The following is an 18,263-nucleotide window of genomic DNA, read 5'->3' as shown; positions in this document are numbered from 1 at the left end:
GAAGGTGTTGTTGCAAATCGCCCAATCCCAAACTTTCAGAGCTTCCTGGCAGAGGAAGGCCGATCCCGTTCCTCCCTGTTTATTGACATAGTACATGGCGACTTGGTTGTCTGTGCAAATGAGGACAACCTTGTCGTGAAGCAGATGTTGGAAAGCATTGAGAGCATTGAAAATCGCCCTGAGTTCCAGGAGATTTTTGTGGCACTGGCGGTTCGTGCTGGTCCAATAACCCTGAGTGCGGAGGCCGTCCAGATGAGCCCCCCCAAGCATAAGTCGAAGAGTCGGTCGTGAGAACCTTCTGATGGGAGGGGGGGTGAAACGGCAATCCTCTGGATAGACTGGAGGAGAGCATCCACCAGCGAAGAGACTTGCAGAGCAGGAGTGACCTGGATGTGTCGAGACAGAGGATCGGATACCTGCGTCCATTGAGATGCCAGGGTCCACTGAGAAATCCTGAGATGAAGTCTGGCAAAAGGAGTCACGTGAACTGTAGAGGCCAAGTGGCCCAGAAGAACCATCATGTGTGTCGCCGAGATGGACGGGCGAGAGGACACTGAGCGACAGAGATGGAGGAGAGCTTCCAGGCGTGGAGGAGGAATGAACGCTCTGAGTTGGGTAGTATCCAGAACTGCTCCGATGAAGTGAAGAGTCTGGGAAGGCTGTAGATGGGATTTTGGGAAGTTTATCTCGAATCCCAGATGTTGCAACAACCAAATCGTCTTCTGGGTCGCGAGGGCGATTCCCTGAGACGTGGAATCCTTGATGAGCCAGTCGTCCAGGTAAGGAAACACCTGAAGACCATGGTTCCTGAGTGCTGCGGCCACTACTACCAGGCACTTGGTGAAGACTCTGGGTGACGAGGCCAGGCCGAAAGGAAGCATTCGGTATTGAAGATGAAGATGTCCCACCCTGAATCTGAGGTATTGGCGTGAGTCCGGATGAATGGGAATGTGATGTAGGCTTCCTTGAGATCCAGTCGTTCTGCTCGAGGAGGGGATACAGGGATGCCAGGGTCAACATGCAAAACTTTTCTTTGATCAGAAACTTGTTGAGCACCCTGAGATCCAAAATGGGTTACAGATCGCCCGTCGTCTTCGAAACAAGCAAGTACCAGGAGTAAAAACCCTTGTTCTGTTGAGACACAGGAACCGGCTCGACAGCTCCGAGCTGTAATAAAGCCTGAGTTTCCTGAAGAAGAAGGGCGGTCTGGGTCAAGTTGGAAGGATACTCTCTTGGAAGATGTTCCGGGGGGACTCGATCGAACTGAAGAGAGTATCCTTCTCTGACGATAGAAAGGACCCAGAGGTCGGTGGTAATGGTCGTCCATCGATGGTAAAAGTGATGGAGACGACCTCCAATTGGTGGAGCAACTGAAAATGGCAGAACGACAGAAGTTATGCCCTCTATGAGACAGTCAAAAGGGCTGAGGAGCCTTAGGGACAGTAGATGGCTGAGGCTTCTTTTGCTGCTTTTGGGAATGCTGCCACTTCACAGGCTGTCGGATGGGGGGAGCCTGCTTAGGCAGGTAACGCCGCTGGTATATCAACGGTGGGCGTGATGGGCGAGGAGGAGCAGGCTTAGGCTTCGGATGCAGGATGGATTGGAAGGATTTCTCGTGGTCCGAGAGCTTCTTGGTCGCTGCCTCGATGGATTCATCAAATAGGTCGGTACCAGCACATGGAACATTGGCAAGCCTGTCCTGGAGATTAGTTTCAAGTTCAAGTTTCAAGTTTATTAGGATTTTATATACCGCCTATCAAGGTTATCTAAGCGGTTTTTACAATCAGGTACTCAAGCATTTTCCCTATCTGTCCCGGTGGGCTCACAATCTATCTAACGTCCATATCGATGGTCCTGAGCCACGCCATCCGGCACATGGCCACCGCGCATGCTGTAGCCCGAGCCGAGAGCTCAAAGGCATCGTAGGATGACTGCATCAGCTGTAACCGGAGCTGGGACAGCGAGACCAGAACCTCCTGGTACTCAGATTTGTGCTCTAGGGTCCATACAGGGCAAGAACTTCAGGAGTACCGACAGGAAGAACTCAAAATATGTGATGAAATGGAAGTTGTAGTTCAGAACCCTGGATGTCTTCATGTAGTTCTGATAAATCCTCCTGCCAAATCGGTCCATGGTCTTGCCCTCTCTACCAGGCGGAACAGCAGCATAGATCTGGGAGGGGTGAGACCGCTTCAGTGAGGACTCCATCAAAAGGGATTGATGGGAGAGTTGGGAACCATTGAACCTCTTATGGTGCACCGTACGGTACCTGGCATCCAATTTGCCCAGCACAGCGGGGATGGAATAAGGTGTTTCAAGGCATAACACAAAGGTCTGATCCAGCAACTTGTGTAAAGGAAGCTTGAGGGATTCAGCAGGTGGTTGAGGGAGGTGCATAGTCTCCAGATATTCTTTGGAGAATTTGGACCCTGTGTCCAGGTGAATGTCCAGGTCGTCTGCCATCTGTCGAAGGAATGAGAAGAAAGACAGCTGATCAGCCGAAGCAGGGCCTCGAGAAGGGCTCGAGGACATCGAGGCCTCTGGATCCAAGGAGGATGGGGATCGTGGTGGTGATAAAGACCCCAGCGTGTCCTTGAGCTCCGGCATCGGAGGAGGCGAAGTAGCCGGTGGAGAATACTCAAGAAAAGGCTGCTTCCAATGAGGCGAGGCATGCCTGGACGAGTGCCTCGATGAATGTCTCAATCGATGTGAACTGTGTTTGGATATCGGCCTCGAGGTACAGGCGATTGGATCTTTGCTGAGGCCCCCAGGTAGTGGATGGGGCTGGAAGCGGTTGATCGAAGCAGAGGTGGTTGGCTGGAATCACCCCGGGGTACTCGTAGAGACTCGAACCCCTGCATCGGGTGGATCGGCTCCAATGGAGGCACTTGCAAAGACTTTGCTCCTTGCATCGAGTGGATGGGTTCCAATGGAGGCACTCGCAAAGACTCTACTCCTTGCATCGAGTGAATCGGTTCCAACGGAGGCATGGGCAAAGGCTCTGCTCCTTGCGATGCATGCATCGATGCCAGACCAGACACTCGCAGAGACTCTGCTCCCTGTAGAGAGTGTGCGTAACGTTGAGGCACTGGAGGCGGCTCGACTTCGCGGGAGGCCTCTGTGTGCCCAGGCTGGATTTGCAAGAGAAGCTTAGGCCCCATGGTGGTGAAGAGCTCAATGAATTGCTTCTCCAGCAAGGTCTGGAACGAGGCCGGCAAGGATGGATCCGCATCAGGAATGGGACCACCTGCACAGGCCTCGCGCTCCTTAGGGGCAGTGTGTGAGTGCTTGGGCTTAAAAGCCTTGGGCACTTTCAGCACTACCGGTGGAATGGGCTGTTGTGCTACCTGACCTGAGGAGGCGGAGGAAGGCATCGCAGCGGGCGCCGGAGTCTGAGCCAGCACAAGCAAGGCGGGCTTGATGAGACTCGGAGCCGCAGAGGTGGGAGGCTGGAGAGCTGCGGATGATGTCGAAGGTGACGGTCCCTTCGATGAAGATTGCTCCGTCGAGGACTCCATGAACAGCGATTCCCATAAAACACAACGACGCTTGAAAACGCGTGCTGTGAGTGTGGAGCAAGGCCGGCACGATTTCGGAAGATGTTCAGGCCCGAGACACCGGACACAGCGTCGATGAGGGTCCATTAGCGAAATTGCGCGCTGGCACTTGCCACACTTTTTAAAACCGGTGATAGGCCGGGACATAGGCTGGAAAAGCTCCGCCGCAAGATCGAAGCCGCGGGGCTGCGGCCACGTGGCCTGCCCGGTCGAACGGATGGAAGAAATTAAAAAAATAAAATAAAATAAGAAAGCACGATGAAAAGCAACGATTTTGAGAGAATTAACTCAAAATCGCGGACTTTAAGAAGGCGCAAGTGAACTAACTTCACACAGAGAGTCGAAGACAGACTTCTTGGCTTCGCGGAAAAGTAAGAACTGAGGAGACGCACCCTGGTCTGGGTGGGAAGGCACTCGCGCATGCGCGGTGCGGGCGACTCTAAACTTCGAGTTTCTTCAAGCAGGACTGCTTGTGAGGCATCCGCATCGGGGCTCCGTTGGATCACGTCACCCCATTAGTGAGAATACCTGCCTGCTTGTCCTGGGATAAAAGAAACATTCAAGGGATAAAGCAGTAGGAACATGAGGGGGGAAACCTCTTTGCCACTGGAACTACTGAAGAAATAAGGCAGAAAAGAACACTTTCAGTATTCATTACTGCCTTGAGGCACATTCCAACCAGCTTGGCCAAGCTGTTCTACAACATTTAATCGTCTTTTGAAGCCAAGTCCCCCCCCCTTGGTCTCACCATGTTCATGGTGGGTAGCAGACGACACCCTCTTCCGAACCATGATAGACAGACTGAAGAGCGACAAATCACCAGGTCCGGACGGCATCCACCCAAGGGTACTAAAAGAACTGAGAAACGAAATAGTGGAATCATTTTGCCAAATATGTAACCTATCCTTAATAACTAGGGAGATCCCAGAGGACTGGAAAATAGCAAATGTCACGCCCATCTTTAAGAAGGGATCAAGGGGTGACCCGGGAAACTACAGGCCGGTGAGCTTGACCTCGGTTCCGGGAAAGATGATGGAAGCACTGGTTAAGGACACAATTTGCGAACACATAGCAAACAATGGACAACTGAAGGCGAGCCAGCACGGCTTCTGCAAGGGAAGGTCGTGCCTCACGAACTTACTGTACTTCTTTGAGAGAATAAACAGCCAGATGGATAAAGGGGAATCCATAGACATCATTTACCTTGACTTCCAAAAAGCCTTCGACAAGGTACCTTCCTTAAGAAGCTGTGGAGCCACGGGGTGCAAGGGGATGTCCACAGATGGATCAAACACTGGCTGGCAGGCAGGAAACAGAGGGTTGGAGTAAAGGGCCATTACTCAGACTGGCAATGGGTCACGAGCGGAGTTCCACAGGGGTTGGTACTGGGACCACTCCTGTTCAATATATTTATTGACGACCTGGAGATGGGGATGAAATGTGAGGTTATTAAATTTGCTGATGACGCCAAACTCTGCAGCAGGGTTAGAACCACGGAAGACTGTGAAGACCTGCAAAGGGACCTAAAGAGACTGGAAGAGTGGGCAAAAAAGTGGCAAATGAGTTTCAACATAGAGAAATGCAAGGTCATACATGTAGGGAAAAAGAACCCGATGTTCAGCTACAAAATGGGGGGATCATTGCTAGGGGTGAGCAACCTTGAAAGAACCTGGGGGTGATGATGGACACCACATTGAAAGCATCGGCACAGTGTGCGACAGCCTCAAAGAAAGCGAACAGAATGTTGGGTATCATTAAAAAGGGTATCACAAACAGGACGAAGGAAGTCATCTTGCCGCTGTATCGTGCAATGGTGCGCACGCATCTGGAATACTGTGTCCAGTACTGGTCGCCGTACCTCAAGAAGGACATGGCAGTTCTTGAGGGGGTCCAGAGAAGAGCGATTAAACTGGTAAAAGGTATGGAAAACTTTTCATATGCTGACAGGTTGAAAATGCTGGGGCTGTTCTCCCTGGAAAAGCGGAGACTTAGAGGAGACATGATAGAAACCTTCAAAATCCTGAAGGGCATAGAGAAGGTAGACAGGGACAGATTCTTCAGGCTATGGGGAACCACAAGTACAAGGGGTCACTCGGAGAAGTTGAAAGGGGACAGGTTTAGAACAAATGCTAGGAAGTTCTTTTTTACCCAGAGGGTGATGGACGTATGGAACGCGCTTCCAGAGGCTGTGATAGGCCAGAGCACATTACAGGGGTTCAAGGAAGGTTTAGATAGGTTCCTAAAGGATAAGGGGATTGAGGGGTACAGATAGAAGTAAAGGTAGGTTATCGAAATGCTCAGAAACCACTTCACAAGTCATAGACCTGATGGGCCGCCGCGGGAGCAGACCACTGGGCGCGATGGACCTCTGGTCTGACCCAGTGGAGACAACTTCTTATGTTCTTATGATCCTGGCAGCTGGAGAGTCCCATATGTAAGAATAATCCTGGCTATTTGTCCTTGGATAAGCATGGTTACTTTTTTGTAACAGGAGAGCAGGCAGTTATTTTCACAAACCTCCCACCTCCCCCTTCTTGGCTTCTTAGCTTGCTCTAGTCAGCTTAGCTCTTCCACACCATGGGAAGATATGGGAGGGCTGACACACAGATGCTGCGGGCATGCCTGAGGCTCTTAAAGTTGTAAATGCATCTTTTACTTACAACAATCATGCCGGGGTTCCGCCAGAGACGTACCCATACATACGTGAGAATAACTGCCTGCTGTCCTCAGATAACACCTGTTAGAAGAAAGTAACTGCTTTTTTTTGTTTTTTTCATTTTATTTTTGTATCTGGAGCAATAGAGGGCTAAATGACTTGCCCAAATAATAATAATAACTTTATTCTTCTATACTGCCATAATCTTGTGACTTCTAGGCGGTTTACAACTGAAGAGAGCTGGACAATCAGCGATTTACAGTATGCAGATAGAGAAATTATAGTAGACAGAATCTTAGAAATGCAGCAATTATAATATACAGTTTGTTTAGAAATTCAGAGAGAGGTCCTTTTTGATAAAGTGGTGAATTACATAATACTGTTTGTTTAGAATTTTTTCAGGGGGGGACATAGTAGGTAAAAGGAAAAAGAGAGAGGTGTAGTTGAAGTTTAGTTGACATATTTGTTGAATAAGGCAGTTTTTATGGTTTTTCTAAAGGCGAGGTAGGTCAGTTCAGCTCCATTTATGTAGTTGTCCAGCCAGTGGTGTTGTTTGTTTGCTTGGTACTTAAAAGTTCTGTCCAGGAAGGTTTTGTATTTACAGCCGGTAATGCTTGGATATGCGAATAGATTGCAATTTCTGGTTTGTCTCGTGGGACTGTATGGTACGAAGTGTGATAATAGGTATATGGGGGCTAGTCCCCATACTAGCTTGAAGCATATGCAAGCGAACTTGAATATTGTTCGTGCTTCGAATGGCAGCCAATGTAGTAGTCTGTAGTAGGGGCTGATATGGTCACTCTTCTTTAATCCAAATATCAAGCGGACTGCTGTGTTCTGAACTATTCTAAGTTTCCTCACTGTTTTTTTTGGGAATGCCCATATAAATGATGTTGCAGTAATCCAGTGTAGAGAGTACTAGTGATTGCGATAGTAGTCTAAATGATAATGGGTCAAAGTATTTTTTGATGGTCTTTAGTTTCCATAATGTTAGGAAACACTTTTTTACCACTGAGTTCGTGTGTTCAACCATTGTCAAATGTCTGTCTAATGTGACTCCCAATATTTTTATTGTTTTGGTAATCGGGTAGTCATGATCTTTTATATGCAACGTTGTTTTGGTGATTTTGTCTGTTGGGCTTGCAAGGAAGACTTTAGTTTTTTCTGTGTTTAGTTTCAGCTTAAAATTAATTGTCCAGTGTTCTATTTCAGTCATAATATGAGAAACTAGTCTTATAGCCCGTTACATTAACTGGTGCTAGAATATATGTGTGTGTGTCTGTCTTTATTTTTTTTTCTCTCTCCTTAGCCGCTTTCTGTATTTCTGTCTGTCTTTATTATTTTTTTTTTTTCCTTGGCTGTCCACTACCACCCCTTGCCTGCTCCCCCTGTCCATTCTCCCTTCCTTTTACCTCCCCTGTGTCCTCCACCACCCCATCATGCTCATCTTATCCAGCAGCAGCCCTTCTCCCTTTGTTTTACCTCCCCCTGTCCATCATCACCTCCTTCCTGCTCCCACTGTCCAGCAGTAGGCCTGCCTTTATTTTTCTGTCCCTCTGTCCATCAGCACCTCTTCCCCTGTCCATCAACCCCTTTTTCCTGCTCCCCCTGCCCAGCAGTACGCCTCCCTTTCTTTTTCTGCCCCTCCATTTCCGTGTGCTGCAGCATTTCCCTCCCACCCCACTTCCCTGTGCAGTATTTTTCTCCCCCCCATACCTTCCTCCTTAATTCCATGCCCTACCATTATCTCCCCTTCTGCTCCCTTTTCTCCTTCAACTTCATCGGGCAGCAGCAGCATTTATAATTAATTGCTGTTGCCGGTTTCAGGTCTTCCTCTCTGGCAGGTCCTGTCTTAATGAAAACATGAAGTAGGCAGGACCTGCCAGAGAGGAAGGCCTGAAGCCGGCAACAGCAGCGAATTTTAAACGCTGCTGCTGCCCGAAGAAGCCAGGCCTTAACCAGAAAGCTGGTGGGGGGAGGGTTTTTAAAGGTACAGTGGCAGCGGTGGCGGGGGGGGTTTTGAAAAGCCATCCTTAAAATGCCAACCGTGTTAGGCCGCCGTGGCCTGCAGCCGCCGACATCCGTCGCAGCCGACATCCGCCTCGGGGGGGAGGGAGAGAGAGAACTTTGCGCGCATGCGCACTCCTACCTGCGGTGCCCTACAGCTCACAGAAAACGAGCGCACGCAGATGGGAGTGCGCATGCGCGGCTTAGAGTTTTATTATATTAGATGTATTCTGAGGTCTCGTTTGTTATGCTGTTCAGTGGGATTAAAATGGAAATGTCATCTGCATATGTAGTAGTTTAAGTTTAGCTTTTGTAGTAAGTGTCCTAGTGATGAGATGTAAATGTTGAATAGTGTTGGTGATAGTGGTGATCCTCTCTTTGTTAAGAAACCCTGTATCCAGTTTTTTACTCCTCCAGTAAGTCCTATTGCTTTTAGGCAGTGTAGCATTATTTCGTGATCAACTAGATCAAAAGCACTGCTGAAGTCCAGTTGCAAAATCAGAACACTTGTTCCATTGCTGAAGAAGCTGTATAGGTGATTAAGGATTGAAGCTAGGACTGTCTCAGTGCTAAAGCCTTTTCTGAATCCTGATTGGTGTTCATTTAGTATGCTAAATTTGTCTAGATAGTTCATTAGCTCCAAGTTGACCAATCCTTCAAGAAGCTTGGTAAATAAGGGGATGCTCGCAATGGGTCTGTAATTGGTTTTTAGGGCTAGTGAGTTTTTTTGGTCTTTAGGGATGGGTGTGATTAGTATATGTCACATTTCCTCGTGAAATGTTCCTTCCGTGAGAGTGGTTGTTACCCAGTCAAATAGATCCTTTTTAAAGTCTAATGTGGCAGTTTTCATGGTCTTGGCAGAACATATTTCTAGTAGGCAGTTTGATTTAGTATATTGTTGTACAGGGTTAGAAATTGGTGCCACTTTGGAGGTTCAAAATGGTTCCAAAGCACGTCTACTCTGGGTTCTTTTTCGTGGGGTCCGAGTTGGAAATCGAAGTTGGGTGAGGGTATGGTCGCTCTTATGTCTAAGATTTTGTTGTTGAAGAAAGTGGCGAGGGTTTCTGCTGGGGGCATACATTCGTTTTTCTGTATTAGGATTTGGGTAGTGTCTGTTAGTCTGTGTGCCAACTTGAACAGTTCTTTGCTATTTGTTTTGGGTGTCCCTATTTTTTGTGCGTAGTGTTTTGTTCGTTTTTCTCTGATTAGATTTTTATAGTTTTTCATTTTTTATTTCCAGTTTGTTTTGTCTTCATCTTTCTTTGTTTTTTGCCAGGTTCTTTCTAGTTTTCTCAGTTCCTGTTTTAGTGTTAGTAGTTCAGTGTCGAACCATTCATTTATTACCCTTTCTTTCTTTTTGTATGTTTGGAGTGGTGCTATTTGATCTAACACTTCTTTGCTGAACTTAGCCCATCTAGTTGGGAAGTCCTGTATTTCCTAAGTTTTGGGTTGTAGTTCATAATGGGCCCAGAATTCTGTTTGATTTATAGTTCCTCTTCTGATGATTGTGGTTGATTTTGGGTTTTTTCTTATTTTTTTGTTGGTGTGACTTTTTTTGCCAATATATATCGAAATTACATATGTTGTGATCTGACCAGATGCATTTTTCCCAGGCCCCTGTGTTAAGATGGATTTTAGGGTCAGGGATTTCTTTTTGTGAAAAGGTAACTATGTCACAAGACACTACATTCAGAACAGCAGTAACCACTAGGATATTCCTCCACTGGGGACAGAATGGAAGACAACAAAGGGATGGGATGAAAGGAGGAGAAGAAATCAGATGTTGAAGAAAAAGTAGTGTTAAATCTGGAATAGATCATTGTGCTGTTTCTTTAGTACTTTATTCCTGAACTACCATGTATATTTTTTTTCTAGTTTGCAAATTCGTTGCAGCAGAATTAAAATCTTCATTTGAAGAGACGGGGAAAACTAAGGAAGTAATTGATACAGGTTATGGATTTCTGGATGCAAAACGCTCAGGAATAAAATATACTAAGTCGTAAGTAACTCTTGAAATGCCATGGAATAGTAATCCTACTCAGTGTGTTTGTGTGCACAAAAATAAAGGCCCGTCATAGAGCAATAGATGATGGTACATTTCTTCAAGAGTTCTACTTCAAAAGGTTAATACAGAATGCCAGTTTCACCTTTTTTCAAAAATTTTATCTAGATGAACAAATTTTCTAGAATCTATTTATATAAATCTAGGTGGTTACAAATAAAAATATTAAAACAATTCACACTAGTATTGACAGGTAATGTAAGGGATGAAGGTTAGGATGCCTGAGTTACAATTGCTGAAAATAATAAAACATGAAACATAAAATTATTAGTTAATAAGCCGCCAAAGAAGGGAAGAGTGGTGTGTGAAACTCAACAATGACTAATATGTTTGTACCTTGCCTGCCCAATCCATATAGCCAGAGTATATTAATACAGTAGAATCTCAGCTATCTGGCACCCACGGGGATTGGTGGATACCAAATAACTTTTTCTGGTTAATTGAGAGTGTGTTAGAAACCTTGTCTAACACAGTCTCAATTCCCCCCCCCTCCCTCCCGCCCCAAAGCACCAATGCAGCAGCGATCCTGAGCCGCAAAGCCCTCCTCCCTCCCTCAAATCCTTTAGTGGCAGAAGCAGGCAGCAATCCTGATCCATGAACTCACTTGCTCCCTCTCTTCCTTACCTGAAGCGCAGCAGTCAGTGGAGGCAGCCTCAAAACAGGCTGCTTGCGGCTAGCCCCGTCAGGGCTTTTCTTCTGATGTGTCACTTCCGACGCATCATAGGAAAGGCCCTGCCAGGGCTGGCCAAGAGCAGCCTGTTTTGAGGCTGCCTCCTGCTGACTGCTGCGCTTCAGATAAGGAAGAGAGAGAAGGGAACAAGGGAGTTCACAGCTCAGGTCGACCCCCCCCCTGCTTCTGCCACTTTGGGGCTTCAGGTAGGGAGGAGGGCTTTGTGGCTTAGGACCACTACTACGCTGGTGCTTCAGGGAAGGAGGAAGGGGGGGTTCGTATCTTCAGAGCTTGAGGGAGGGCTATATGGCTCAGGACCGCTGTCACACTGGTGCTTTGGAGTGGGAGGGAGGGGTTCATAGCTGTTTCGGGCTTGAGGGAGGGCGTGGGAATTTGCAGCTCAGGACTGCTGCCACTGGTTCTTTGGGGGACTTTTTTTACACCGGTGATTTTTTTTGCCAGTTGAGAGACCCGGTTAACCGAGACTGTAAGGAAAAACAATCCAAAAAGAAACAACCTGCCCTCTCTCACCCCCACTGGCCAGTGAGTGGCTATGCATGCTAGGATTTCTCTTTTTCCAAATGGGATGCTCATTTGGGGATGAAGAAGTGAGTTCCTAGTAATATTTAAGAACCAGAATAGGGATGTCTTGTTTAGTTGACTGGAGAAAAAACAGTTTCAACAAAGGATTCCATACTATCCTGCTGCTGCTTTTTGATTTATATACTTTAAAAATTGTATTCTAGTGCAATAGATGTTTCATTCTGGACAAACGGGTTATATCCCAGGTCCCATGAGCCGTGCAGAAAGAATCCACTTGGGTTTTTGAATCCCTTCTACTTCACAGAGGGCTTGATGCCCCCTACAGTTTTTTTCCTTCTGCACGCAAGCCAGAAGGAGAATTTCTGATCTGCTCTGCTTATTTCTTTAGTTTTTGGTATTTTTGCAGTGCACGGCGTCAGGCAGAGAAAGCAGCGAGTGAGAGGAGCAAGTTAAAAGCAGAGAGAGCAGGAAAGTGAGGAGCAAGTTAAAAGCAGTTTGCAAGGCAAACGAAGCGCCGAGGCGGAAACACTAATTAAAAGCAAATTGGACACGATCTTGAATGAAGGGAATCTTCGGGATCCCAGTCAGCATGGATTCACCAAGGGTAGGTCCTGCCAATCCAATCTCATCAGATTCTTTGACTGGGTAACAAGAAAGTTGGACTTGGGAGAGTCTTTGGACGTCGTGTACCTGGACTTCAGTAAAGCTTTTGACAGTGTCCCACACCGCAGGCTGCTAAGCAAGATGGAATCGATGGGGTTAGGAGAGACACTAACTGCATGGGTCAATGATTGGCTGAGTGGCAGACTTCAGAGGGTGGTGGTTAATGGTACCCTCTCTAAAAATCGGAGGTGACCAGTGGAGTGCCACAGGGCTCGGTCCTGGGTCCACTCCTTTTCAACATATTCATAGGGGATCTGACTCAAGGGCTTCAAGGTAAAATAACACTATTCGCCGATGACGCCAAACTATGTAATATAGTAAGTGAATGCAGTTTACTGAATTATATGGCGCAGGACCTGCTTACATTGGAAAGTTGATCCAGCTAGGCTTCAATGCTAAGAAATGTAAGGTCATGCACCTCGGAAGCGGAAATCCATGCAGGACGTACTTCTTGAACGGAGAAACTTTAACTAGGACTTCAACAGAACAAGATTTAGGAGTAATCATCAGTGCAGACATGAAAACTGCCAATCAAGTGGAGAAGGCTTCATCTAAGGCAAGGCAGATATTGGGTTGTATCAATAGAAGTTTTGTCAGCCGAAAGCCTGAAGTCATAATGCCGTTGTACAGGGCCATGGTGAGACCTCATCTGGAGTACTGTGTGCAATTCTGGAGGCCACATTACAGTAAAGATGTGCGCAGAATTGAATAAGTTCAACGGACGGCCACCAGGATGATCTCGGGGCTCAAGGGTCTCTCGTACGAAGAGAGACTGAACAAATTGCAGCTCTACACTCTTGAGGAACGTAGGGAGAGGGGAGACATGATCGAAACATTTAAGTACCTCACGGGACGTGTTGAAGTGGAAGATGATATTTTCTTTCCCAAGGGACCCTCGGCCACAAGAGGGCACCCGCTCAAACTCGGGGGCGGAAAATTTCATGGCGACACCAGAAAGTATTTCTTCACAGAGAGAATGGTTGATCATTGGAACAAGCTTCCAGTGCAGGTGATCGAGGCAGACAGCGTGCCAGACTTTAAGAATAAATGGGATACCCATGTGGGATCCCTACGAGGGTCAAGATAAGGAAATTGGGTCATTAGGGCATAGACAGGGGGTGGGTAAGCAGAGTGGGCAGACTTGATGGGCTGTAGCCCTTTTCTGCAGTCATCTTCTATGTTTCTATGAGGGAGACAGAGAAGAGCAGGAAGCTAGGGGCAGCGGCGAGAGTAAGCTCCGCCCACCTCCACCGCGTCGGTAGTCATCAACCGAACTCCCCCTTAAAAGGGGAGGAGCCAATGGCGCGCAGCCGTTCAACGTGTGGCAAAGGCGCTTGCCTTAGTGAGAGCGCCTTTGCGAAGAGCCTTAAGAAGGGCCGAGTCACTACACCTAAGGACACCGGAAAAGGAAAACTAAGTAAGGACATGGCAGGCACAGAAGAGAGCACACACACACAAGCAAAGGTAAGGTAAGGACAGCACACACAAGCAAAAGACAGCAAGGTAAGGAAGCGGCAGGCACAGAAAGTAAGGACACGGCAGGCACAGAAGAGAGCACACACACACAAGCAAAGGTAAGGACAGCACACACAAGCAAAAGACACACACAAACTCCAAAGCCTTTTCCTTAACCTACGGTATCTCCCAAGGCTCTATTCTGTCACCTTTTTTGTTCAACATTTTCCTCTCCCCACTACTTAGCTTATGTCAATCAATAGGCTTTATACCATTTGCATACGCGGATGATATCCAGCTCCTTCATCCTGTAAACCCAGAAAATGACAAAATTATGGCAATCAACAAGAAACTTGAAATCATAAAACATTGGCTCAACTCCAATAAATTAGCTTTAAACATTCACAAAACCAAATCGATCCTCTTTACTTGGACAAAGGACATAATTTTAAGTTCTCCTTTCGTCCTTAACGCCTATTCCCTTAAAATTAGTGTGTTCCTTAAAAGTCCTTGGTGTTATCATCGACGACACTATTGTTTCATGACCATATTAGTAATATAGTCAAAACTTGCTTTTTCAAATTACGGATGATTCGCTCGATCTCTAAATTTCTCGAGACAAAATCCATTAAAATATTAATTCATTCTCTGGTAATAGCTAAAATTGATTATTGCAATTCTATTCTACTTAACATTACACAAAAAGAAAAAAGAAGGCTCCAATTAATACAAAATACGGCTGTTAAACTTATCTATAATGCCAAAAAATTTGATCATATCACGCCCTTAATGATAGACTCTCATTGGCTCCCTATTAGCCACCGCATCACCTTCAAAATATTACTTTTAGTTTATAAATCTTTAATTTTTAACGAATCGCAATTTATCACCAGAATGTTAATCCCTTATAACACCTCTCGGTCTCTTCATTCGACATCTCAAAACCGTTCCTTCTTTAAAAATTATAGGCACCATAAGACAAGATATTTTTTCAGTTATGGCCCCTCAACTGTGGAACTCACTTCCACTGTACATTAGAGAAGAAAAAGATCTTACCTCATTTAAAAACCTCTAAAAACTTATCTTTTTAACAACACTTTTAATCTTTCCTCTTTCGATCTATAATCAGTTGCTTTAGGTCCCAAAATTTTTTACCCTCCCTTTCGTTTTTCCCCTTTTTGTTTTTTTTCCCTTTAACAAAGAATCGTAACTTTTCCCTCCTACCCTCCCGACTCATGTCTGTATTAGATTCGTAAGTCTGAAGTTACTTTGTTAGTCTTCGTATCTTTGTTTTTTATGAAGTTGTACATCGCTTAGCAAACTGAATAAGCGATTCATCAAATATTAATAAAAACTTGAAACTTGCTCCGAGTAAGACCTTGGCCTCAAAGGGATCGACCCCGGCCTCAAAGACCTCGGCTCTGGGTAAGTCCCCTCTTGCTTCTTCTTCAGGGTCAGCATTGGCGAAGAAGCCAACCTCGGAGTCTCCGGCCGTTCATGGTGGGAGCGCTATTCCACCGGCCCCATCAAGACTGGCCAAGCCCTCCAAGCGTGCTTCCACCTCCAGGGAATACTCATCCTCGAGCTCGCCCTCAGTGGAATGCACCGCTACATCTGATATGTAAACTAAACTAAACTAAACCTTGGGTTTATATACCGCACCATCTCCACGAATGCGGAGCTCGGCACAGTTTACAGGAAGAAAGATGAGAGAGGAACTACAGTGGAGAGATTAAAGAGTTAGGTGTAAAGGGGGAAGGTGAGAGGCCTAAGAGGGGGGAAGTGTTACAGTTTTGAGAATAGCCAGGTTTTTAGGTGTTTGCGGAAGAGTTGGAGGGAGCTTGAGGTTTGGAGAGGCTCAACGTGGTCGGAGAGGGGAGGTGAGGTTATTCCAGATCTCAGTGATTCTAAAGGGGAGGGATGACCCAAGTTTGCCTACATGGGAAATACCTTTTATGGAAGATATGTCTTCGATGCTTTCGGTGCCCGTGTTTCAGGAGATGTTAAGGGCTATGATATCTTCGGAGCTCTCCTCGGCTTTGGCCCATTTGACCCCGGCCTTGACCTCACATGCGCCGGACCAGCCTGAGCGTAGTGTTGAGGTCCCTCCGGTCAAGGTGCATCGGTCTTGGCGCCTCTCCTCCTCAGACTCCACTCCTCGACTCTCGGGACGTGTGGGGTTGAAACGCCGGTCGAAGCGTGCCTCAATCCCACTCGTCAATTCTGATGTCGGAGAAGAAGTTCAGTGACAGCCAATCGCTGAGGGGGGGGGTTGTTTGAAGCGGCGGTAGGCAGCAGCAGTGGGGATAGGGGGCAGGCTTCAGCGCTGGAGTGAGGGAGGCAGGCAGGCTGGCTTTAGCATGGCAGGGAGGGAGGGAGGAAGGTAGGCTGGCTAGCTTCGGGGGAGGGGAGTGGAACAAAGGCTGGAAGGCAGTGAAGGGACATGGAAAGGAGGCACTGGGGGCACTAAGGACATAGAAGATACTGGGAGCACTAAGGACATAGGAAGGAAGGCGGGAGGGAATAGAAAGGGACAATTGTTAGGCCTGAGTGCAGAAAGAAAGAAATGAAATAAAGGATACACAGTCAGAAGGAAATGCAACCAGAGACTCATGAAATCAGCAGACAGCAAAGATAGGAAAAATGATTTTATTTTCAATTTCCCTAGCAACAGCAGCAGATGAATCCAGAGACCAATGGGATAGCTCACATTTACCAGCAGGCGGAAATAGAGAAACTGATTAACAGGTGGTCCTATTGGCTGGCACTCCTCCTGTCTCATCAGTAATCTCTATCTCCCAGCAGGAAAAGGTCGCTATTCAACTAGCTCCTGAATTCTGGCTGTGGCTGGAACTTTATTTTCTCCTGTTGAGATTTTCTCTTCAGTGAGACAAGGGTGTCCGGCTGAACGGTGCCGGCTTTAGAGGTTACACTTGGGCCCCCCCTTGTCCCTGCCTCACCCTCCCTCCATTGCTAGAGGGTCTGACTGGGTCTCAATTTTTTTCTTCTTTCCCTTCTCTGTAAAAAAAAAAAAAAAAAAAAAAAGAGACCACAGTTGCTACATTCTGCCATGTTTTTGCTGCAAACTGGCTTCAACCGGCCCTAACAACAAGCTGTGAGTATGTCTGGCTTTTACAGTTGTTTGAACTTCAGGTTCTGTTTGGGAGTCTTAGTACTGTGGGTTCGGTCATCATACATTTAAGGTATGGATATTTTATTGAGGCTAAGTTTTATGACTAGAAATCCATGGAGGGAGCCGGGACTTCCCGTCCTTTGCATGCACGCGCTTGGTTTCCTTGTTGGTTACAGCGCAGCAGTAGCGATGCAATTTCATGCTCGTACTTGTTCTCATTGTTGGGTTTCAGTGCAGCAGTGGTCCTGTTTATTCTGAGGCTCTCTTTCATCAGTGTTTGTCATGGCCATGTGCAGCTGATTGTGCAGGTGCCGGTTTATAGCAGTGCGCATGAGATGGGATATGTTTTTTCCGGCGCTGTGGGCCGTTCTTCTGGTTATTCCCCGAGTCTGATTTTCTTTCTATGCAAGCCGCGGCAGGGTAAATTTTGAGGGGCTCGAATCCGACTATGTTTCTAGGAGCGTTGATGCAGCAGCCACGTGTCAGCGAGAATCAGGCGTGCGCATGGGTCTCCTGCGATGGCGGGAGAGCTGCAGCGTTCCGGTAGTTTGTTTCCAGCTGACTTTGGTCAAGGTATGCCGGGGCTTCTCTCCTTTCCGGTTCAGACAAGTTGTATGTGTTTCACCAGCTTTGGGACAAGCTTGGGCAGCTTTATATGTCTATGTCTGTGTTCCTGTTGTACTCCCTTGAAGGAAGCTGCTTGTTTAATCGGACTCTGGGGTTAGCACTCAAGGGGTTTACCAGAGAGACTCTGACCTGTGCTAGGTCACCCAGTCTCGGTTTGTCTCCGGACTGGGGCGACATATTGCAACTCACGGCACGGTGAGATCAGCAGTAAGATAGTGCCCTGTATTTCACACAGGTATCTCATTGTCTCTCTTGGGGTCCCTGCAGATTGAGCCTTTGTCTGTTGGTAACTGTCCTTATTTGGGCCTCTGTGCTGAGCTGCATGTGTCTAGTAGTGGCACAGGATATTTATGCCTAAAGGTAGTACAAGCAGTTTCCAAGTTCGGGCTGTCTCTATGGGCATAATGACACTGCGCATATTCCTGCGGCCAGGACTCTCTTTCTTTATTTCTGAGGGGGCCTGGACTTCAGATTTTCATGCTTATCACGCTGGTTTCTCCTGTCACCATTTTCTCATGGCACATGCTAGACGGGCCCCCCGACCAGACAGAAAGGGCTGTACAGCTCCTTTTAACCAGAAGCCAGTTACCTATTCTATCAAACCCATGGAGGATCACGCACTATGTGGCTGTTAGCCTCATCCCTGAAGCTCTCATTAACGATGTGAGCTTTGTCTGATACCTGTAAGGATGCTGTTGTTTTCCACGGGGCAGTAGATGCAGCATCTTGATTGAGTCTAGTACGTATTCACTTTAAAGGACATACGTATTTCGCTCATGTTGCATGGGGTTAGTACTGTTTTCATGGTTCCAGTATATTCCTCTTTACATTGTGAACCTTGATTTTTCCTAGGAGAATCTTCTTGCAGATCCTACAGTCTTATTCTGCCA

The 18,263-nt window shown here is 46.9% G+C and overlaps 1 protein-coding gene across 2 annotated transcripts in view; it reads left to right on the top strand.

The window, feature by feature from the left end:
- Positions 1–18,263, top strand: part of GNMT (glycine N-methyltransferase) — a 195,817-nt gene that overhangs the window by 13,374 nt on the left and 164,180 nt on the right. For both annotated transcript variants that reach the window (XM_033938861.1, XM_033938862.1), the window contains exon 2: positions 10,096–10,219. In XM_033938861.1, coding sequence (XP_033794752.1) covers positions 10,096–10,219 — 124 coding nt within the window. The remainder of the gene's footprint in view (positions 1–10,095; positions 10,220–18,263) is intronic.

This window comes from Geotrypetes seraphini, chromosome 3 (assembly GCF_902459505.1).
Source record: "Geotrypetes seraphini chromosome 3, aGeoSer1.1, whole genome shotgun sequence".
Classification (NCBI taxonomy): domain Eukaryota; kingdom Metazoa; phylum Chordata; class Amphibia; order Gymnophiona; family Dermophiidae; genus Geotrypetes; species Geotrypetes seraphini.
Note: the sequence above shows the minus strand (reverse complement) of the source record. Positions and strands in the feature narration are given on the sequence as shown.